Below are 23,692 nucleotides of genomic sequence, written 5' to 3'. Positions count from 1 at the left end.
AATCCGAACGGCTTAGTTGTGGCAGTGAAAGTGCGGAAACGGAAACGGAGACAGAAATGGGAAGGGAAGGAAGAAGGGGAACAGAAACGGAGCCGGAACGGAACTCACCAATTGTCGTTATCACAGTGACCGAGTAAAGCAGAGCCTCGCTAAATGTCCAGCTCTGCGAGTCGCCGGCATCATAGCCAAAGTGGCCCAGGGCGCTGGCACTGCCGCCCTGGAAGTGGACTCCTCCACCGCCTCCAGAGCCACCGGATCCTTGGCGCGTGGCTGCCACAATGGAGCCCTCGAAGCGACGCAGCTGCTCGTGGACCAGCATCGTCCAGTTGCGCTCGTACAGCACGTTGAGTTTCTCTGCAAGAAATTGGGGGAAAGGAAAAAAAAAGAAACCAAAAATGGAAGGTTAGCTCGGTTGGAGAATCCTCGAGAATGCGACCAAGTGCCCTTTCCGTAATTATGCAATTTCATGCCAAGTGCAGTGATAACCCCTGACATCCTTCGACCTCCCATCGACACGGGCGACAAGTGCTGGCAAATCGGAGCATTCTCGCCTGAATCCTTCGCCCGTAGCCATAGCTCACCTTGCCATCCTCCGTCCCTCCCCTTCGATTTCGGGCGAATGTCTTGAGGAATCTGCTCCCCTTTGATGGCAATGTCGTGTGTTCGCCTCGCCTCTCCTCTCGTGGAGGAGGCAAATTGTAGAGGTCGCTTGTTAACAGCAGTTCGAGACTAGTTTGCTGTTGGCCACGCCCCCCGCCCCCTGGCCTTGGGCGTGGAAGGAGGCTAGCGAGAAGTCTCCCGTGTCATGAGGCCTCGGGTGTGCACTTTCCCCAGACATCATCAAAACCCACCCACTCTAGTCGACCGAAGAACGAAGCAAGTGGCCAAGAACAAAGGCAAAAATCAAATGTTTTCTTCATTGCCAATATTTTCCACTGATGGAAATGCATACTATACATGCTTCTCTCTTTAAAAGGAGTTTTTAGGTTTGGTAACTGAAGGTTTGGTTGAAATAGAGACATGACTTTAATGGTTGAATGTCGGGAGGCCGAATTTAATTATCGGTTAATTCTGGACTCTAGAATTTAATTAAATTTATAAGCCAAACTGCATGAAAATTATGCTAATGGAAAATATTTAATCAAACAAATTAAAGGCCTCAACAAAGTATGTGAAATCCTTTCTAAGAATTAAAGATGAAACATTTTAAAGTCAAGTTCTTGTTAATTTTAATTATTTGCTTAAATCTTGACTAGCTATTCTTGATTTTATTTTTAACACCACAATTTAAGCCTTAGCTAAAATCCCACCTCTTCCTAAGCCAAATAATAAATGACCCTTGGCAAAGGAAAGGCTAGAGGAATGCTTCACATCATTAGGCTCTCGTTGGTGTTCCTCATAGAATTAATCATAAGCCAGGTGAGACGCCGCCGCTGCCGTGGATGAGCTCAAGTTAATTGGTTTATTTATTATGTGAAATTTTAATTAAATAAACATCAGCTCTAATGAACACGCACGTGCCGCGGTGCCTTCGTCCCAAATGCCATTGGCAGGTGCGACATAGTAATTAATTTCACATAAATCAGGACCACAAAATATGGTCTTCGGACTGCGCATAGTTGCGATAAACGCACGCCAAATCGATTCGTTTGAATATCGCCGAATCGCGAAAATGGGTACAATTGCCTCGCCCGATCACATATATTTTGCGAAATGCAAATATTTTCCTATAATTCAATTGGCCAGCAACGAAAGTAAAATTTTGCCATCCTTTTGTTTAGTCTCGACTGCATGTTTGCGGGTACTTATAATTAAAATATTTGTGTTTGCCCTGTGCCGGCAATCGATTCTATTTGCTAAGCATTAATGGGCGATAAAACAAAACATTGTCGCTTCAATGTTTGGCATTACTTTGCCAATTTGCAGGCAAATCAAGCGTGCAAAGCTCGCCGAAAAATTTACAGGCAATGCGCCACAAAATGTGGCAGCAACCATTATAATTTATGCTCAATTTTTGGCGCGTTGCCAGCGAAGCGTTAAAATAACTGTTGCAAAATCAGCCAGATAGAGAAGAATGTGATTATGTACTTGAAATTAGGAGATCAAAGGTGATTACAAAGGTCAATAATGTTAATTAGTGGAAAGCTATTTGAATAAACCTGAAAGGGTTAAGTTGCTTCCTTTTAAAATAATTTAAGCATGATCTGAGATAAAATTCTTTCTGCTTTTGACTTTAAGATATGTTTCCCCCAATAACCACTCACCCGTTATAATCCAGAGTTCCCGCAGACAGTCCTCTCGACTTTTGGCTATGGCCGCCGATTTGCTCAGATCCTGCGGCGCCTCCAGCAGCGGAAAAATGAGGGCGCCCAATATGGAGTACCCGATGACTAGGAGCACCAGGCCGGGCGTGGAGAGCAGCAGCTTGAGCAGCTGTCCGGAGCAGCGTCGAAAGCAGCTGCCCGGCTTGGCAGTGAGCGTGGCAGTGGTCTTGACCCCCACCTCAGTTCCGTGCTCGGGATCCGTCTCATCGTCGATACCACAGTCCAGTTGTTGTGGCTGCTGCTGCACCTTAATCGTCGCCTTCTCAACGTCGGACATTATCGCTCAATGTTCAATGGCATTTAGTGGCCACCTGCTCTCCTTGTCGGCTTCCGTTCGTCAAGCATTTCCGTTTCCGCTGCCAGCCAAGCTGGTGATTCATGGCTGGCCCAAAAACCCCTTTGGCTCACACTAATTGCAACAACGATTTCTCATTATTCGCAATGTCGCTTTGTCCGGGGATTTCTCTTGGTCCGTCTCCGCCTCCGCCTCTGATTCTGACTCTGACTCTGTGTCTCTGTCTATATATGGCTGGGGAACCCCCAGATTCTCTATCCGCTTTTTGCCTTTAGCTAGCGTATTATGTTTTAAGCTGTCGTTGACTCGCTTTTGCTGTCGTTGTTGCTGGTGATGTTGCTGCTGCTGCTGATGTTGCTGACATGGCATTTACCATTGTTCCTGGTCTATGCACTTCATGGACTCTTCCTCCTCTTGTGCCGTTTGTACTTTTAAAGTTGTTGTGCCAGTTTATTCCCCTCCGTTTCGTTGTGTTGCCTGTAATTGAAAACATTTGTATGCTGTAGTTGCTGTAGTATTCATATTGTTGCTGCTGCAGTTGCTGCTGCTGCTGCTGCTGCCTGGCTGCTTCCGTTGAAGTGCACTTGGGAGTAGGTTAAGCGCACACAAAGTGAAAACGTACTAAATTTGACACTTCACTTAATCTAATTAGCAGCACTTTAAGGCCAGGCCTTGCTATTGTTGCTTAAATGGTCAGTGGAGAGACAAATTTGCAAGCAAGTTAAATATTTAAATAAAACAATATGTGATTAATTGATAATTGAGTTTACGTAATTTAAGAATTAATAATGATTACATTTCAAGGAAAACTCAACTCCTGTCTCAGCTACTTCCAAATAACTAATTCAATTTAGGTGCCATCTCTTAAGCTCATTTCCCACAACATATTTGACTTTTTTCTAGACCATTTAAATATCGATTCCCACTTCGACTTGACTGCCTTAACCCGCATCTTGTTAAGGCTTCATTTAACCCGACTTACCCACAATGAGCTCATTATCGGCTCCCATCGATTAAGCCCATAAAAATGATAACAATGATTAAGTCCATATAGAAAGCGGCTTGTAATACAAATTGAATAAGCGTCTGGCATCAGCACAGATATATAGATATATAGACAGACAAGCAAATTGAAATCCGTCTGCTGTCGAGTGAATCCCACCCAGAGCCTTCACACATCAAAGTCCATAATCGTAATGAAGCTGACTTTGTTGGGGCGGCCGGGTAAGGCGCTTAGGATATTTAGACATTGAATCAATTAAAGACCCGAGCGGAGAACTCAGCGATTAGTTATAGAAGCTCCTTCCCCTACCCTTCTGGGAATAGCTAGGAAAGGGAAGCAACACGCAACACATTTATTGATGTGTGCGGGAATGTGGCCAGGATACCGAGGAGGCGAAACCCAACGAGGAAAACATTTATTCTTTTTGTAGTCGCCCCCTTTGTGATGTGCACAACAAAAGGGGAGGCCTGTTCTGGCTCACGCAATTTACTTAATTGGAAAATAAAATAAGCCAAAGGCAGAGACTGGGATTGGGCTAGGGATCCGGGATTGGGTTTGAGTTTTGGCTTGGTCTTGGGCTTGTGGGTTTTCTTGTTTTTGGAGCTGACAGTCGTAACTGTGCCAAGCCGGAAACGGGCCAGCAAAACAATGGCCACTTGAGTTGCTTTTTTTTATGGCAAGCGCGCATAATTTAATTCAGCGTACAACGGGGCGTATGAGCGACAAAGGGGCCAAGGCGTAAGGCGCTGGCTAATGCAAAATTAATGTCAATCGCTGATTTAGACCCTCGGCAAGGCATGGCCAATGCCCTCTTGATTGTGACCTAACATTTGAACTGTGATGCCATCACGAACTCTCGCACACACACAAAAAACGAAGGACATTGGAACGGCGCAGGACGAAACGTCTGCCGGAAATTATCCCTTTTAGCCAGATTGAAATCAGCTTAGAGTCGCTGCTTAATTGAAATGTTTGCGTTTCACTTTAATGAAAACGTTTTCAGAAAACCCTTTTCAGTTGCCAGTTTTTCCGTCTTCAGCTCTTTCCCACCCCACCCCCGCCATATTTTCCTTTTATTCCGGACAGATTTCTTTCATTTCATCGCTCTTCCTCATTTTTCGCACGTCATTTTATGGAGTTGCCTCTGCCAAAGTTTTAATAGTTAAGTACGGCTGCAGCTCTTGGGATAACGAGGGAGAAAGCCGCCATCGCAGCCGCGCCTTCCATTTCCATTCATTTCCTTGGCCGCTTCTCTTCAGACTTTGGCTTTTGTCCCCCTCCAGCCCTATTATGCATTATTTATTATTATTTATTTTTAAATGCAATGTCAACAAACGCAGTTTAATTACAATTTTCAACTCATCAAATGCAGCAGCCGCAGCAACGAAAGGAAGCGCCGAAGAGGAGCGGAAGTGAAGGACATCGGGGGACATGGTGGACGTGTCCGAAGGAAAAATGGCGCTAATGGCTCCAACATTTGTCCCTATCCTGTGCACCCCCACTCTCTGGGCCCCCGGCTTTCATCAGCTTTTCCCACTTTTCCGCACTTCGGAGACCAGGACAGCTTGGCTTGGCTTGGCTGTTTTTAAATCCAATTTCGCTTCATAATTTTATAACCCTCCGCGTTCAATCCCCCCGAGAGAGAGATCCCATCCCCTAGTCTCGTCCTCCCCCCAACTGGTTGGCCATAGCCGATTTAATTGCATTGCTGACATTTAGCACCCAGCAATGAGAAGCCACAGAAAAAATAGAGGGAGTAGAATAGCAGGAAAAGCGCATGAAAAGTTGATTTTTTGAACCATATTTGCATGTTGACTTGTTAATTGAACTCGAATGATCTCTTTTAGTCGATTTGGCAATTTGGTTCTTTAAAATTGTTTTGTCAGATGAATGAAGGACTCCCAGGTATGCCAGCTAAGGGATTAAAATTGAGTGGAGTTGCCATAAGCTGGCTCTGATGGAATCTAACTGAAGTACAATCTGTTCTGTTCAGCCTGTTGAATGAGAAATAAATAAAATTTAAAGGTTTGAATACAGCTGAAAATTGTAGTTAAAAGGAAGCTTTGAATACACTAAATTAAATGTAAAGTTATTTTAAACAAATTTTCAAACAACACTTATTAAATTATTGTACTTTGAATTAGAATTTTTTAAAGTATTTTTCAAGAGACTTTGTTTACTCTGCATTACCATACTAAGTACCTATAAAAACACAATATCCCGTAAATAAATTAGAAATAAATTAAAGCCACACCTCAACCAGACTCGCAGCTTAACATTATTTATAAGCAGACCACAATAAAATTGTTCAGTCAAGTGCCTATAATGAAAACTAAATGCTACAAGATTACTAGACTCCGGAAAGAGGAGGTGGAGACTCCGCCAGAGATAAGGGGATTTCCCGGCGTGTTTCCACGCCTTTGAAGCCATAAAAGCAGTGAAGTGTGAGCTGAACTTTTAGCACATTAGAGATTAGAGAGTGCGAATAATAGTGGGTTTTATGGCCAGAGGTGTGAAACAAAACCGCTATATAAATATCTATATAAACAGATACAAATGGGGATATCCGCTTGGATGTATAATCAAGCCAGTGAAGCTGCACAGGAAAGTCATATGATCATGATTATGATTATGCAATTGAGAGTGCGGAAAAACACTTGAGAGGCGCTCGTAATTCAAACACAAAGCCCACAAAAAGAACCGCAAGGAAAGTGGCTGTTGCAGGCCACACGGACATTATGTGCAGCGCGGAAGCGGAGGTGCCGGGGTATCCAGGATATAATGACCATGTTAATGCCCAACACAAAAGTGCACTGAAAGGAAATGAGCAAGATAAGTAACGAGCCCGAAAATGTTACCCCCCTCTTCCCTCGTTTACCCACGGGCTGGCCAAAGTTTTCCGGAAAACAAGAAAAGCGAGTCTGGAGAAGCTAAAGACTAGCTCTCGACTCCTTGGCCGTTCCTCATTAAACGCACTCAAGTTGCTTGCAACAATCTTAATTATGTTGTAAAGTCTTTTGGCCAGGAGGGCGAAAGAAAAAGCAACCGAAGGATACCGAAAGCTGGCCAGGAAAAAGTTTGCCAGCGCGCTGATTAGTTTTTCGAGTGCCTCCAGTGCTCCAGTCTGCCGGCCAAGTCAAGCGTTTCCACTCAGTCTGTCATCTAGTCAGTCCAGGCGGCATCAGTTGCACCCAATGCTCCAGAGGCCTTCCCGGGCCAAAACTTTCCCCAACTGCGTGGCGGAACAACAAAAACTCATTAAAAACTGCACAAATGCTACGTTTGGCCCATAAATACACGGCTTGGGAGCCCACTCAGCGGCAGCAAAAGCGTCAGCACCATCGCCATTGCCGGAAAATGAGGATGAAGTGGCTGCGGCCAAGTCAAGCAGGGAAATGCAAAACTGCCCAACAAATGCACAATAATTAGGAGCAAATTTAAAAGTCGTTTGCCTGCTAATGAAGGCTTCCTTTGTGCCCTGGAGGGTTAAATGGCTGGAGGCCACAACAAAACCCCGGACCAAACTGCAGGCCCAAGTATTCAAAGCTGTTGCAGCTAATGGTCAAAATAAGTTTAATCAATTTCCTTAAATATCATAATTGCAATTTGATGCAAGAGGGTTAAGGGTGAAATGATGAAAGTTCGATTGAAATGGGTTATGAGTATTTGTATTTATTTAAAGTGTTTTTAAAAAAACGGAAATTAATAATAAAAAAAAGTATTACTAAAAATTTAAAAGAAAATCTATGCAAAATTTAATCATGAAATAAAGCTTACCTCACAAAATCGATACATTACTATTATTATTGATATATTATTTAAAATTAAAAAATTATATATAATATACTCATTTTTATACCCTTGTATATTATTATAATTTCAGTCAGAAGTTTGCAACGCAGTGAAGGAGACGTTTCCGACCCTATAAAGTATATATATTCTTGATCAGCGTCAACATGCGAATCTTTTTAGACATGTCCGAAAGAAATCGATTTTTTGGTCATTCTTGCGAAATTTGATAAGGGGTTACATCATTAAAATAAGCAAAAATGGCCAAAAATTTTGATTTCTTAAAATTTTAAATTTGGTATGCAGTTTTTTTAAATTAATAAAAACTAACAGAAAACTGCTTTCCGAATCGAAATTAATGCATTTTTGGCTTAGTTATGATATATTTTAATTGTTACCTGCAAGGGTATACAAACTTTGGCTGGCCAAAGTTAGCTTTCTTTCTTGTTAATCAAGAAAGCTTGCTTTACAAAGCCGAACCTAGATATCCTTGCAGCTTAATTTTTCTTTGCAAAATTTCACTAACCACATGTTATTGAACATTTCACCAAATTAGATTTATTTTTTATTTTAAATTTGAGCACAATCATAGAGTATCTCATAGTCCATAGAGCATAATTATAGAATAACTATTCTTTTAAAAATAATTTTCTTTGTAAAAATGCTCAAGTAACCTATTTTAAAAACTGCCAAAAAATCAATAAAACGAAAAATAAACCATAAATCAAAGACAAACTTATTTAAGTAACAATTTTTTTATAAATCATATCATAATAATAGAGTAACTCACGTTCTAGTATAGTTTATATTTAGTATTATTTTTAAAATATTTTTCTTTCTCAAATAAACTATTTTAAAAACTGCCAAAAAATCAATTAAACGAAAAATAAACCATAAACCAAAAGCAAACATATGTGACTAAAGTGTCATAAAAAGCCTGATGTCAGGGATTTGTGGCTTGGCTTTCTGTGTTGGCCCGAGGATCTTTTACTGTTATTTTCTGCTGACACTCATGGGTTCTTTTTTTAATCAGCAATTGAAAAGTTCTGCCTGCCAGCAGCTAGCACTACATAGTTCGAAATAAACTCGTTAACTTTCATAATTAAATTGTTAAACATCAGTTGGGCTTTAATTGACAGTCGTCGAAGGTGGAGCAGGAGTCCTGAAAGAACGGACCGCCTGAGGAGGACATCGTCCTCTGGCTAGCTCAGCGAAATTCCTTAAGTGCCAATTTAGTGGCAATTTGCTTTTGTCTTAACACTTTTCGGTGGGGATGGGAGAAGATAAGACTCGGGACTTGGAACATCGGGGGAGGTCGCCTGTGTAGTACAACACAATTTAATGTTAATTAAGCAAAACGTTGCCAATGGCAGTTTTGTAGTCGCACCGAGTTGAAATGGTCCATTGGTTGGGACTCTACCCCTTCACTCCTTTCGCCACTTCCAGTCCTGGCCAGTCTGTGAATGTGTAAACAAATGTTTGCACAGTTGGCCTAATTGACTTTGCCGAGTTAAAGCAAAAAGTTTCCAACTCACTCCGATCCCCCCCTCCTCTGCCGTGGCCATAAACGAGATAAAAAGAACGAAATTAAATCAAATAAAATCGAATTGTTAGCCAATTGAACGAGGGGGGGGATCTCCCTCTATCTGTTCGTAAAAAAAAGAAGGGCAAAAAATCTCTGGAAAATGGGAAAACGGCAAGGGCATGCATAAAATGCATGCAAAAGGTTGGCAGCGAAAATTTGCATAAAAGCCCCGTGGCACGTAGTCAGCTTTGATGTTCTGCCCTTTAAGCCCCGGGCGACCCCAGCTCAAACCGACCCCTATTTGGCATCAAGTATACATAAATGTGTGCGGAGGGGCCCTGATAATGCCATTTTGAATGCACTTTATGCGCACTTTGTCTCAGGGTCTCGCTATCATTAAAAACATACCCGATTCGCCGCTAATCCCGTGATATATGAAGTGTCGTTGCGCCACGAATGGATCTCGCCATGTAATATGGATATGTGGATATCAGGGCATGGATATGCATATCCTGCAGCTGCCATTAAAGAGTTAGTTCCACCATAGAATGGTAGCCGCAGGCCGCAGTCCAACCGCCGAGGCATTTTAATTGAGCCAACTAACGCAGACATGTGCCCAAATTAAGCGGCAAGTCCATCCAGGCCACTGCTTTTGAGTGTAGTCTGTGTGTGTGCCAGAGTGAGTATTAATGCCACCGAATGCGATAATAGTTCTAGGACAAAACTGACCTGCATAAGGGGAGTTTAGTTTAGGTTGATGGAATAGGCATTTGCTTAACTATACAGTGAGCCTAAAATAGTTTGCAAGACAAACAGATCAAATTACTTTTGTCTAAATTATACGAACAGTTTAGGAAATTGCTCTAATGTACAGTCTCCTCTCCCAATCTACTTATTCCATGATGACTAGTGTAACTCCATGGCTGTCTAGCCTTCACTCCAAACTTCCTCTCCTCTCATCCCAAATTCCTCACCGCTCACACCCCGCTGGCTATTGTAATTGCTTTGTTTTGCTTACTAATTGTTTGTGGCCAGAACGCCAAATTAACTTGGTCACGTGGTGGTTGGAATGTTGGAATGGCAGAGGGTGGCAATGTTCCTGGTCTTGTTCCTGTCTTAAGCTGTGTGTGCGCTAAGCCGCCGCCACCAATCCGATGAACATTATTGATGACATTTTCGCTTGGTGTTTCGAATTAATTTGATGCACGAGTGGCTCCGCTATCAGCCAATGATTGAGTGCTAATGGAGCAAACGTGGCGTGGAATGAAATAAGAAGTCAGGGAAATCGACTCGGGGAGTAGCGGTAGCTGGGGTCTCACGGGGAGCGGTGATATCCTGTAAAGGTTGGGCAATAACATGCACGCCAAGTGACCTCAATGCTCCTCTGCTGACCAGAGACAGAGCTAACAAAACGCGTTTCAATGCGTTTTTCTGGGGAGGATGAGGAGGAGCACACAACACATGTTTGCAGATGGGCGGCTGGCCTGGGAGGCTGTGGGTATGGTTTGGGGGGCTGGAGGTGGTCACAGATGCAAACACTGTGATATGCAATGGAAAGCACAAACACAAACACACACACGTCGTTCGCACTAACACAGAACAAGTGTGTCATGGACATGGCGAGGCTGCTTCCCCGGCTGGCCTGGGTGCGGAGGAGAACACGTGTTCCGGCGACTGCGATGACGACGATGATAATGATGGCTGCGATTCCATAGATGGCTGGGCTCTATCTGCCTGGGATTGCTTTTACCGTTGCTGCTCTGTAAAAAGACGCATACCAAAATGGCGATTCGAAGGACAAACAAACATGGGGCAGCCATAAACACACTCCTCCCAGCACTCATTTGGCGCACTTCAAAAACTCGGGCGCGCGCATTTATGCAAGATTGCAATTATGATATAAAACACCGGTCGGAGCTGGAAATGGGGACAGAAGGATGAATGGTTTCGGCCCCGGACATTGTCTGCTAGCCAAGAGCATAGCTGATGACAGGACGAAGGTCGGTCAAGATTAACATTCCATTAAGTGGGCAAGGCAAAGACCAAAGTAGGTTTGACTTTGAGTGAAGGAATCACATTTTTTGGGATCTACTAAAGTAAGGGATTAGTATTATAAATGGGATGTTTTATATATTATATATTTCTTAATCATTTTTCAGAATGAAAAGAGCATTTATTTATAGATGGAAAGGAGATTTCCCCTTAAAGTTATTTACTTTTAAAGTTTTATACTATTTTCCCCCACTAAATCTAATCCCTCCTCTGTGATTTCTTATTTATTTATCCCATAATCACTTCCGTTTGCCAGCCATCGATTATCGTCCCTTAGCTTATTATCCTCGCTAATCACTGCAGCTCCTGTCAGTTTCAGGGGTCAAGCGGTTCCGGAATCCCGATCAGCATAGCCAATTAACGAGTTTGAACTTGAGTTGACGGGCAGTGGACATCGGACAGCGGAAGTGACCTCAATCCGTGTTGCTGTCGCCTGCCTTCGACGGCTCCTCTGTATTCTATTCCATCCGCCTCGGCCCCAAGCAAACTGTCAAAGCGTTAATTGAGTTTGACACTAATGAGCGTGCAATCGCTGCATAATTGATTTATAAATGTCGGCCCATCGCCATCAGCCACGCCTCCTGCTCGCTGCAGTTTGCCGCCTCAGTTTATGACTTTGTTGCAAATTTGCGCTAATTGGGTCAGGCAAACAAACAATGTCAGGTCCTCCGACTTGTGGCTGTCGAGGGGATTAGCATTTTAAGGGGAAGAATATGCTCAGAGCTCAGAAATCGAGAGGGGACGGACGGATGGACGGACGTCGAAAAATCTACTCGGCAATGTAGGCCGAACATCGACCCGTCGTCGTCTGTCGTCTCTTGGCTAGGGTCCGGATCTGGGGCTCATTTCAGGGCTTGCCACAAGCACTAATTCCACACAATTCGTAATTAATTTGAATTAATTATGTGCCACTTTCAACATGCAGCCATGGCAAACATTCCAGCCCCGCAAACATCACGTGTGGTGGTCTGGCTCCAGCATCCTGTTCGTCCTAGAGGGTAGAAGGCGTGGTTGGCGACGCCGACGGCATATTTTTAGACTCCACTCTGGCCACAAATCTGCGGCGGAGCGGAAGGATAAAGTGGGCGGCAGTAGGGCGGCAATAGGGCGTCAGCAGGACGTCAGCTTCTGGCTGCTTTCGTCTTCATTTATCTTCTTTGTTTTCATTGCCTGCTTTTGGGCGCAACTTGAATCTAACGGCAGCGCAGGATGTGGAAAAACAGAAGCTTAAATCATGAGGATTAAGAGAAAATTCATCTAAGTGTGGGAAGAAAATTTATACATTTTGAAAACCCAACTTTTGAGCTTCTAAGAGCGAATTGAATCCTCATTAAATACTATCCAGGAGCAAGTCCTTGAGAGAATCAAGAGTGGAAAAATCATTAAACTAAGTATTCAAAAAGAGCAGCATATTCTTTGCAACGATACCAAATCATATTATAAATAATCAAGCCATTACCTTCATTTAGCTTTGTTATCTTCAAACAATTTTCAAATTTATCAAATTTACTTCACTTTAAATTAAGACCTATATTAAATTTGAACTCCTCAAAAACGCAAATTAGATATATCCGAACAATATCCCTAGATCTAATATCGATTTTGTTGTCATGGTGAGTATCTATGAAATCTCAAGTTGCCAAGTGCCGAGTACCGAAAAATGCTCAATTGCTTAAGCAGCCGGAGAATAATTGCCACAATTTATTAAGGATATTTCTTAAATGTCATATCAAGTGTCCCCCGAGAGCCGTACATACCAACGCCCAACTCCCAGACGATGGGCTCACGTAAGCCGTAATCTCGAAAGCATCAAGCCAAGGACTTTAGCACTTAAGACAAATGCAAACAAAAACACGCATCCACTGAGACATAATCACTGAGGCCCACGTGCTAGGCAAATTAATTTGGATTCCGGCGGTGGATTTGCTCGACAGAGACAGAGGCAAAGGCAGAAGAACCTCAAAAATATCTATCTGCCTCTGTTGGAGATAGAGTTTTCTGGGATGAGCGTTGACAGCAAAAATTTAACGCTTGAAATGCCAAACACACAAATATTTTGACATTCAAAGCACAGATCCTAATACACACACATATGCATACTATGTGCTCTTAGACGATGTCCTTCATATGGGCGAGTGCCAGTGGATGTGTGTTTGCTCTGTTCTTTTGGCGCGGCAAATTTTCCATGAAAATTGCATGAATTGCAGATTTTTGTTGCCCATCCAACCTCCGGCCTTCGTCCTTCTCCTACCGCTTTTTTCCATACGCACGAAATGCGCTCCGACCGGAGCGACGGGACTCGACTCGTAGTACGTTCTGTGATACCCCCACCCAACACTGAACCCAAGTCCTAACCCTAGTGCCCGAGTCAAGTTGCGTGTGCCGTAGACATTTTTATGGCATGCAGCGAACTGCCAGATGGCAGCTGCCGCTTGGCACTTGCCGCAAAATACGGAAAATGCTTTACAATATAATAGAATTTGCCAGAAACGTGACTTTAACAAGCTCTTAGACATGTAAATACATAAGCATACACACATACACACACACACACTACCCACACGACAGAATGACTTAATATACTGCAACGCTGATATGTGGACAATGTGACGTATGCGTGATATGCCAAGTGAGTGCACAAAAAGGACAAGCAAAGTGTGAAGGAGCCAAGCGAGAGCTGAGAGCTGCAGCGACATCCGCTGCGGTCACAGCTCAATTAGTTTTTATTTTCACGGAACAGGGCTTGCGGGGCGTATGATTAATGTGGTTTCTATTCAAATGGCGCCGCCCGAAAGTATGCTACAATGGAGTGCCTGACACTTGTGGCATTTCGTGTGCGCCACCACCAGCAGCAGCAGCAGCAGCATCAAGATTACAAGGAATTTTCCCTTGGCTGGAATGCAGCCAACCTCAAAAACTCTTTTGCTTATTCTAAAGATACTGCTCGCCGGAAAATTGCAAATGTCAACTAAATTACATTTCATTCCAATTACTTTAGAGCAGCAGCCAGGCCAGAGTCGTAAAGGTAAGCCGGATAATTGCCACATATGTACATATAGCACATCTCGCAAGCTCTCAACTAATTCGGCAACATCTCGATGTAAAAGTTGCTGCAGCTTTGATTCAATTAGGGCCTTTTGCACCGATAGTTGCTGGAATTTTAATTAAGTAAACACCGGGATAAGGATCAAATCAAGTTAGGCCACAGTTAAGCCGGAATCACGCTTGCACACTTCACACCCGGAGACTGGCAATGGCACCCCAAGGAGGCATTCACCTTCCGGGTCGAGGTTGGACTTAAATCATCAATTTTTCATCTCACTCGACTGCATAAATCAGGCTGCCAGGCTGCCAACCTGCCACGTGCCATATGCCACTTGCCGCTAAAACAGCCACGTTAACCTGTCTCATTGTAGTAGTCCCTCCTTGGCGCGACATTTGTTGTCCTTTGTTTTTAATGTCCAACAGTCGAATGCCATAAAATTTAATGCCACCTTCTGCCGACTTCTATGCATATACACTGTAAGAAATTATAAAGAGTTTAAGAAAGCTTGTGGTCATAAAATAAAAAATAAATAAATAAAATACAAATAAAAAAGAAACAACTTAGGTCTCCAGAGATATTTAAATTATTCGAATTATTTATCAATAACAATTTCCAATGAAAATATTAAAGATTTTAGGTTTATATTTAAACCAAGAATGGGTTTGGAAATATTAGAAAGTTTAAGTTAGATTTTCTTCCCTTTTCAATTCCCTTTTCTTCCTGTGCATTAAAGACAATTGCGTGCCGCGGAACATTATGGCCACGGCCTGGATTTGACTTTTGGCCAAGACCAAGACTAGTACCGCTTACCTCAGGCTCAGGCTAAGGCTGAGAAGGCACACTCAGACCGACTGACTGGCTGGCTGGTTGTTGTGTTGTCACTGCTATTTGCTTAGACGAGATTTATGCCCTCCTAACGCTTGATAAATGACTGGGAAAATTTGTAAGTGGCTTTTACTTTTTGTCAACTCCGAATCCGAAATGCTCGCTGGCCATAAATTCACAGTTCGCTGCTGCTCTCTCATTTTGCCTGCGGCTGGGCCTCATTAAAATACCAAATTAGTCCGGTGAATTAGTGAAGTTCTAGCGATAATTCATGTAATTGTTGATGAATTCAGCCCCGGCAGCAGACAGCCGAAATTAAATGGAATGACCAACCGGAATGGCTAATTAAATGAGCAAATAAAAGAGCCCAAAACCAGGCAACAGACTCCAATTGCAGAGGATAATTAAGCCACGAACAAAGGAATATATCTGGAAAAAGTAACTACAACTAGCGTTAAAAAATAAAAACAATAATATACGGGCATTAAGGCGATTGTTTTATTTAAATTACAATTACAGGCACACCCTCATTAGCTTTTATTAATCGAATTAACTGCATATCAGAGCATTGCGAAACATTGTTGCTAAGTCTTTTATCCGAACAATTACCCAGCGACTGGCCAATAAATAAGCCACAGAAACACATGCAAAGTCCATAATCGGACCAGGGCATATTCATCCATAAACAGACAGATTAAACCCGTCAACGTCATGCCATAAGCGTGCATTAAAAATTAATTACATTTTAAATGGCAAAAGGATTTAATTTCTGCGGGTGGTCGCCGCTCTCCTATCCCATGGCCATGGAAGAGCTCTTAATTGAAAAGTAAAAATAAATGTCATTACTGTAATTCGTTTGCTGGAATGCGATTTAGGGCGCTTTTGCAGCACTTGTCCCGGACATCGTTGAGATTTTAATTGAATTGTTGTGATCAATACACCAAAAACGCAACTTTGCTCACATGGAAATAGGGCTGCAAATTTGTTGCGGTCAATTTTGCGTGATAATGCCAGGGAGAACCATACAGCAACAGTTTCCCTCACTCTGTCTCTGTTTCTCTTCAAAAAATAAGCCGCATTTGCAAACGAACCGCAGCAGCCAAGTGTCGAAAATTTGCATCCAATTAAAATGTTTGCTCTAACTCACAGCATAACACAGCACACACACAACATGGCCAGAAAACACTCGCTATTACCTTCATGGCCCAAATGCAGTGCGGTGTCCATGTGGATGCCACTAACTTGGCCGCATTTTTCACCAGAAACTGCAATTAGGCAACTACCGTATCGAAATAATAAATTTATGAAGCTTCCTTATCAAATTCGGGTATTTCCAGCCATATCATAAACTTACCACCTTATTGGTTATTTGTTAACAATAACAATTAACCGATGTTATGAGTAAACACAGTCTGGCTTTAATCATTTGTTAATCTATCTCAGGGGCAATTATAAAACATTTATTAATGCTTTCCAGTTAAAAAACTGCCATCCGATTTCGAGGAAAATCAGTCTATTTTTAGATCACCAAAATAAGGGCGATTGTTAACTAATAGGTTGCGTATAGTGGAAATCAAAGGTGAGAGATAACTAGGTGTAGCGTGTGGCCATTATAACGAGATTAAAGCCAATATTGGTACCCAAGGGTGAAGCAAGACCAGCTGATTCAAGATAACTATTATTTTAGCTCACTATGAGAACCTATGGTAGGGTAAGGTATTTTGGACAGAACTAAATGGAGAAGGATTAGTATTATTATTATTAATACTTTAAAATATTTTTTTAAGTTTAAAAAGCTTTTGGAGAAAAATAAGCATTTATAATAATTTAAAATATTTAAGAAATCATACTATGTGTATTAAGAAATTTCTTTAAATATTAATTTGAATTTACTTTTAAAGTTTTTAATAATAGGATTTAGAAGGGAATTTCGAGAATTCTTTAAATATTATAGGAATAAGCATAATAGAAATAGGAATATTATTATAGGAATAAAGAATTTTTTAAATATTACACGAATAATCCCTTTAAATTTGAAAAATATTTTTATATTTTATTAATAATAATATTAATTTAACAAAAATAATTTAGTAGAAAATTTAAAAATTTTACAGAAATAATTTAATGTTACAGGAAGTAATTATTTTAATCTGAAAGCTATTAAATATTTTTATCAATAATAATTTGCAAATAATTTAGTAGAGAATTTAGAGAATTCTGTAAATATTACAAGAATAATTTAATTTAAATTGTTTATATCATGCCGATCGTATTTAGAAAATACTTTAAATGTTAAATGAATAATCCCTTTTAATTTGAAAAATATTTTAATTTTTTTTAATAATAATAATTAGTAAATATTGTAGCAGAGAATTCTTAAAATATTTAAAGAAAATCAGTTTTTATTTTAATAATATTTAATTATTTTTTATAATAATAATTAGCAACTAATTTAGCATAATATCACTTAAAATTAAATGTTTTCTTTTATTTTAGTTATTTATTTAGATTTATTTATTTAGAATATATTACCCTTTGAAACCAATATACAACGTAACGCACACCTTTCTACAAAATTCCAAGAAACAAAGTAAATGTTTACTAAGTTCAATCATTACCAAACAAAATAAGACTTATGTCACTGACACTTCTGAAAGCACGTCCTCTATTACAGGTGTTACAAACAAGAAACGGCACATACCCAAGTTCGACGCTCTCGTAATTTATAATCACTTAATTTTCATAATTTCACTTACCTTGGCTTATGTCAAGTCTAGGCGGTAACTTCCCCAAAAAACACCTTCTGACTCGTTCGTATTTTTTGTTGCGTTATTTTTTTTTTATTTTGTTGTGGTTTCCAACTTATTTCTTGCTTTGTTTTTATTCCCAAAACGATCGCCAGAGACGCTGCTGGGCAAACCCAGCCCGTTCAGTGAGCTTTTGGCGCTTGCGGTGAGCGGTTCGCTTGGTTACTTCCACGGAACTCAATTGCTTACGGTCGTAACGTAACTACAAAATAGATAAAACATCAAATTTTTATAAAATAAAACATAATTAGTGCCTTGAGACAGTGAAACCAACAATGCTAAGGCACCCACAACAGCTGAGAACACACGACTGAGCCAACTCATAAAAGATATTATAAACCGGCGGAAAGGGGAAAAAAAAGTAATAAAATAAGTTTGCTAACCTACATAATTTTTAAGAGCCAGCTGCAGAGATCCTTTGGGTAATAAAACCACAAGAACCTGGGCCTATCTCAAGCGTCGCGTGGACAATGATTAAACTTTAGATATGATTATGATCGAGCGCCATATAGTTAATAATGCCATATAATTCATAAACCCATTGTTACTGGTGACGTAGCCAAACGTAGCAAAAACTCTCCCACAAACTATGTTTTTTTCTTTTTTTTTCAATGAAACCTGTTGAGGTAAGAGACAGAAAACCAATAAAGCTGTCAGTCCAATGAAAAGTGATGTACAGATGATAGGTTTCTCAATTCACCCGGGGCGCCCCAACTCAATTCGTTGTGAAACTGCTTTGACTATATCTTTATTGATACCATAAAGATTCTGGAATGGCATGTCTGCATACTATACGATACGCAAGTGCCAGATAAGTGAGGAAGTTATCCCAAGGAGATACTCACACCATAACTTAATTAAAATACAGCTTTGTATCAGACGGGTCATAATATACAATACAAGATAAGTTGGGGAAGTGCTCAAAAAAGAATACTTTCCCGCCAGAATAGAGTTCCTATCAGGCAGTCACTCTTTCTTGTGCATTAATTTCGAATTTCAAACATAAAGGGTAACAAAGAGATCTGCAAGTGCCAGGCGGCAATTAAATAATTGACTCTTGCCAATATAAAATAATAAAAACTCATTTAGAACGTGTGGGGTGGCGGGCTTTATCGCAATACCCCGGCACCAACACCGAAAGCGGCGTGCCGTGTGGTGTTGCTATCTAGTTTTGTGTAGAGCAAACTTCACGCTTTGTTTTGTTTGGGCCAAGCTGGCGAGTAATTGCAGTCTGTCTGCTGACATTTTTAAGTTGCAACAGCAAAGTACTGGAGTTTCGCCTTCACTTTCCATGGCAACAACGAGAACAATCGGCGGAGCAGCTGCGCATGCGCAACAGACACGACCTATAGTCATCTGAAAAGTAAACAAACAAAGGAAGTCGATGGGTGAATACCCTTAGCTTTAAATGGGTACTTGATTGCAGTATTTCTTCTTTGTTAGCACAAACAAGTTGAGGCATATTATCCCTCAAGTCTTCTCTAATCTTTTCTCTATACAAAATGCTGTAACTTTTCTTATTTGACTCACTTATAGTAACCATATCAATCGATTATGACTGCCGCCTGTAACAGCCTGTCCATAAACAATCAACCTGTTTTTACGTTTTTTTCTAAGTTGACAAGGCCAATGTCTTGGTTTATGGACTGGTTTTTAATCAGGAAGAGGTCTGTATTACTAAAGCGAGAAAATACTACACTTTCTATATAGCACTTTCAAAAATCATTGAACAATTTAAGCCCCATTAGGAGGTTCTATGTAAGCCACTTCATATTTGATAGTAAAATATTTTCTCTTGCTTATATGGTAATCTCCAGACAAGGGGAGAGTTATCTATGAGAAATTCCTCAGCTGCCGGAGCTGGTAATAAATCAGTGTGAAATTTGAGATATCAGGAAAGTTTGCTGTCCCCCGGTATCGGCTGCAAAATAAATAAACACGAAAGCCAAAGTGTTGTCATGAATGGGGAGCCGAAATGGCAAAGCAAAACAAAAAACCCCGCTTGCCACACGCTTGGAGACCTTTCCCTGAAAAGGCCAGGAAACTGGTTTTGCCCTGAGGCTTGGCAGCCAAATTGCCACAGATTTTTGCCTGCTGCATTTACCAGTTTGATGCAGTTTCCACTGCATTGAGGCGGCGCCGGCACCTCTCCGTTGTTATGTAATGCGTAATCGTCTAAGTCAGTGGGTCAGTGACTTGCCCAGCGCCTTGTCTTTGTCCCACTGAGCCGAGTCCATTAATGACCATAATCGGGGTGTTGTTGTTGTTTGGCGGGGCCTCGAATCTTGACCACCAGCAAGGGGAAGCAACTTCAAGTTGCGGCGAATTAAGTTGAAGGCTATAGCAACCACATTTCTGATTGATTTGCAGCTGTAACCATGGACAGCACCGCCACAGAAAATAGCAACAATAATAACAACAGCGGCTACATGAATCCGGCCTTTGTCGGTTCACTGAATTCCTCAACCATATCCATACCGGGTGCATATAAGCCCACGAATGCTGCCAATGGCAGCGGCAATCAGAAGCAGCAGGAGGCGGCAGGAGCTGGAGCAGCCGGAACACCTTCAGGACCTGGAGACAATCAGCCCGGAGCGGAGGCGGGGGAGCCGGGTAAACAGCGAGCCAGTTGGAACAACGATATCGAATTCCTTATGTCCTGCATCGCACTGAGCGTGGGTCTGGGCAACGTCTGGAGATTTCCCTTCACCGCTCTGGAAAATGGCGGCGGCGCCTTTGTCATTCCCTACCTGATCGTCCTGGTGCTGGTGGGTAAGCCAGTGTACTACCTGGAAATGCTGCTGGGCCAGTTCTCCAGTCGGGGCAGTGTGAAGGTGTACGATTTTGCGCCCATCATGAGGGGTGAGTTGGGTCCACATGTTTCTTAGTGCTAAATCAGGGGATAACTCTTATCGGCTCTCTTCCACAGGCATTGGCTATGGCCAGGTCCTGGCCACCGGCATCGTGACCACCTACTATGCCACGCTAATGGCCCTGACCCTGCGCTACTTCGTGGACTCCTTCTACCCGACGCTGCCATGGAGCTATTGCCGCGCCGAGTGGGGCCCCGATTGTCTGGATTCGGCGCCGCAGGAAGCGAGTGGCACCAGTCTGGCCAACAGTACGGGAGTGCGAACCACCTCGGCGGAGTTTTACTTCACGTGAGTGGCCGGCCAGCAGGTGTCCCTATCCGTTTGGACCATTCATCACCTTCTTCATCCCGCAGGCACATTATTCTGCGCGAGAAAACGAGCATCGACGACGGCATCGGGTATCCCAGCTGGAGCCTGGCGCTGACGCTGGCCATCGCCTGGGTCATCATAGCCGGCATCATGTTCAAGGGGGTGAAGAGTTCCGGCAAGGCCTCCTACTTCCTGGCCCTCTTCCCGTACGTGGTCATGTTCATATTGCTGGTGCGGGCCCTCAGCCTGCCCGGGGCCTTCGACGGCGTGCTCTACTTCCTCCGGCCGCAGTGGCACAAGCTGCTGGAGCCCCAGGTCTGGTATGCAGCCGTCACCCAGGTCTTCTTCTCGCTGGCCATCTGCTTCGGGAACATCATCATGTATGCCTCGTACAACCGCTTCGGCCACAACATTTACAGGTGAGTGGATACACGGACGGGCGGCTTTAGGCCATTAACTTATCACTTGGTTCCGCAGGGATGCGAACATTGTGACCACACTGGACACTTTCACGTCGCTCCTGTCCGGCGTGATTATCTTCGGGATCCTGGGTAACCTGGCCTACGAGAACAACACCAAGGACATTGCGAGTGTGGTTAATGGCGGACCAGGCCTGGCCTTCATCTCGTACCCCGATGCTATAGCCAAGTTTAAGGTGCTGCCGCAGCTCTTCTCAGTGCTCTTCTTCCTCATGCTCTTCGTCCTGGGTATCGGCAGCAATGTGGGCATGGCCTCCTGCCTGTCCACGGTGATCAAGGATCAATTTGTTAACCTCAAGAACTGGATGATTGTGGTTGGCATAGCCATTGTGGGCTATCTGCTGGGCCTGCTATACATCACACCCGGCGGCCAGTTCGTGCTCAATCTGTTAGACTTCTATGGAGCCACTTTTGTGGCCCTGGTCCTGGCCATCTTCGAGCTGGTGACCATTGCCTGGATCTACGGGGTGAAGCGACTCTGTCGCGATGTCCAGTTCATGCTGGGCATCAAGACCTCGCTGTATTACCGCATCTGCTGGGCAGTGGTGACGCCGCTCATGATGCTCACCATTCTCATCTACATGCTGGCGTTGTACAAGCCGCTGCAGTACAAGGACTACACCTACCAGTCGGGCGTGTACGGTAAGCCGAGGATTAACCCCCCTCAAATCGGACGTCCTGGCTAATAGAAATCCCTTTTAGTGTTCGGCTGGTGCCTCAGCGCCTTCGGCGTGGGCCAGGTGTTCTTCTGGGCCATTCCCGCCATTCGAAAGCAACCCGCCAGCCTGGGCTTCTGGGGACGCATCCGCAAAGCCTTTGAGCCACTGCCCAACTGGGGACCCACCGACCCGCACACCCTTAAGCGGTACCAGCTCTTCGTGCAGGAGGACAACGTGAGCGCCATGTTCCGGCGGAGCAGTATCTGGCACAAAATCTATGACAATATCTTTGGTTAGCATCGAATTAGCAATAAAACTATATACCATTTAATGCCGCCGCCCCGAGTCGCTTTACGAGGTCATCACGGGATCTACAGGGCAACCCTTTTATAATAAAAATCAGTCCCAGCCCGGGGCTTAAGTGCCAAATTAAATGGCAGTTGGAGTTGGCCTTAGGACGCAATGCTCTTCCAGATGGCATCGTTACAAAAGTCGTAAATGTATACGGAAAGGTGCCAGTGTGAGTTAAGATAATGCTGATTTAAATTAAAAATTTAGATAAATTCAAAAGTAAGATATATTCTGAAAATATATTTCCCTTAACCCTCATCGATTTCCTGTGAAATGGTAAACTTTTCGTGGGGTAAAGTACTTTTTTGTGTCCGCTTCGCATCTCTAGTGAGTGCTGTGGCAACTGGCGGAACTATAAAAGACAAGACAATTGCAGCCCGCGGCACAACCCATTTCTGTATCCCTCATGTGTATGAGTGTGTGTGCACTGATTATGCCATAAAGGGTAGAAAGTTCTGATTTTATGATTGAAAGAAAAAGTTACACATGCGGCGCAGGACGTGTGTGCTTATGGCTGTGTGTGTGTGTAAAACACTTCCGCGCAACATCAGGCGAAAAGTATTAAAGTAATTTGTAGAAAGGAAGCAACGGGCTCAGGGCGGATGATTCCGCTTTCAGCCTGGTGGCTGCCTGCTGTTCAGATAAGCAGGAACGACGGGCGGTTGGGAATATTGTCAAATGACAAACGACTGGGAATTCTTTTCGCATTCAAGGGGAATATATATATTCGGTACACTTAATAAATCAAACAGTAGAACGTCCTTCATTAGTCTGTAATTTTAGGGGGTGAGAACTAAGGTAGGAAAAAACCTGGGGATATGGTAGGGATATTACCTGATGTAGGGGACAAATACCGTTTAAATATATCTTCAAGAATATTGTCGTATTCAAAATTTGTCAAACTTTGATTTATCAAAATTTGAAATATCGAAATATCTTATACTTAACGATAACATATCGATATTATCGAATAATTTTCAAAAATGTGAATTTGCAAAGTTCTTCAGACTCGAGGTTATGTTGATTGTAATTTTAAACATCTTTAAAACTCCATTATTATTTGTTAATAAGATTTACTATACATATATAGCAACAATATATATCGATACAGTATCGATAAATTGTTTTTTTCTGTCATCTAACAATCAGATACTTGAAAGTTCTTGTGAAAAAGAAGTTACTCAACATTTTCCTATACTACAAATTAAACAACAACCCAAAAGGTCAAGTCCCCCCATAAGAATTATATTTTATTTTCGATAATTAAACCATTCAAAGGTGATATTCTCCTTGATTACCAGGTGTGCAAATAAGACACAAAACGATTCCCATGGTTGTCACCTTAATGAAGACGT

The 23,692-nt window shown here is 42.5% G+C and overlaps 2 protein-coding genes across 3 annotated transcripts in view; one reads left to right on the top strand and one right to left on the bottom strand.

The window, feature by feature from the left end:
• The window catches only part of LOC108078378 (uncharacterized), a 42,079-nt gene that overhangs the window by 10,108 nt on the left and 8,279 nt on the right, over window positions 1-23,692 (bottom strand). The window contains exons 2-4 of one of the 2 annotated variants that reach the window (XM_017172212.3): window positions 17,616-17,868; window positions 2,265-3,096; window positions 109-354 (exon numbers count right to left, since the gene is read on the bottom strand). In XM_017172212.3, coding sequence (XP_017027701.1) covers window positions 109-354; window positions 2,265-2,601 — 583 coding nt within the window. In that variant the 5' untranslated portion in view covers window positions 2,602-3,096; window positions 17,616-17,868. The remainder of the gene's footprint in view (window positions 1-108; window positions 355-2,264; window positions 3,097-17,615; window positions 17,869-23,692) is intronic. The other variant, XM_017172213.3, reaches the window with a different exon arrangement.
• LOC108078379 (sodium-dependent nutrient amino acid transporter 1) lies at window positions 17,786-22,595 on the top strand. The gene is made up of 6 exons (XM_017172214.3): window positions 17,786-18,027; window positions 20,037-20,528; window positions 20,596-20,827; window positions 20,893-21,267; window positions 21,326-21,969; window positions 22,030-22,595. The coding sequence occupies exons 2-6, from the start codon at window positions 20,045-20,047 to the stop codon at window positions 22,281-22,283; spliced, it is 1,989 nt and encodes a 662-aa protein (XP_017027703.1). The 5' UTR covers window positions 17,786-18,027; window positions 20,037-20,044; the 3' UTR covers window positions 22,284-22,595.

The sequence above is a fragment of the Drosophila kikkawai genome, chromosome 2R (assembly GCF_030179895.1).
Source record: "Drosophila kikkawai strain 14028-0561.14 chromosome 2R, DkikHiC1v2, whole genome shotgun sequence".
NCBI classification, from domain to species: domain Eukaryota; kingdom Metazoa; phylum Arthropoda; class Insecta; order Diptera; family Drosophilidae; genus Drosophila; species Drosophila kikkawai.
This window is presented reverse-complemented; position numbering and strand designations above follow the sequence as displayed.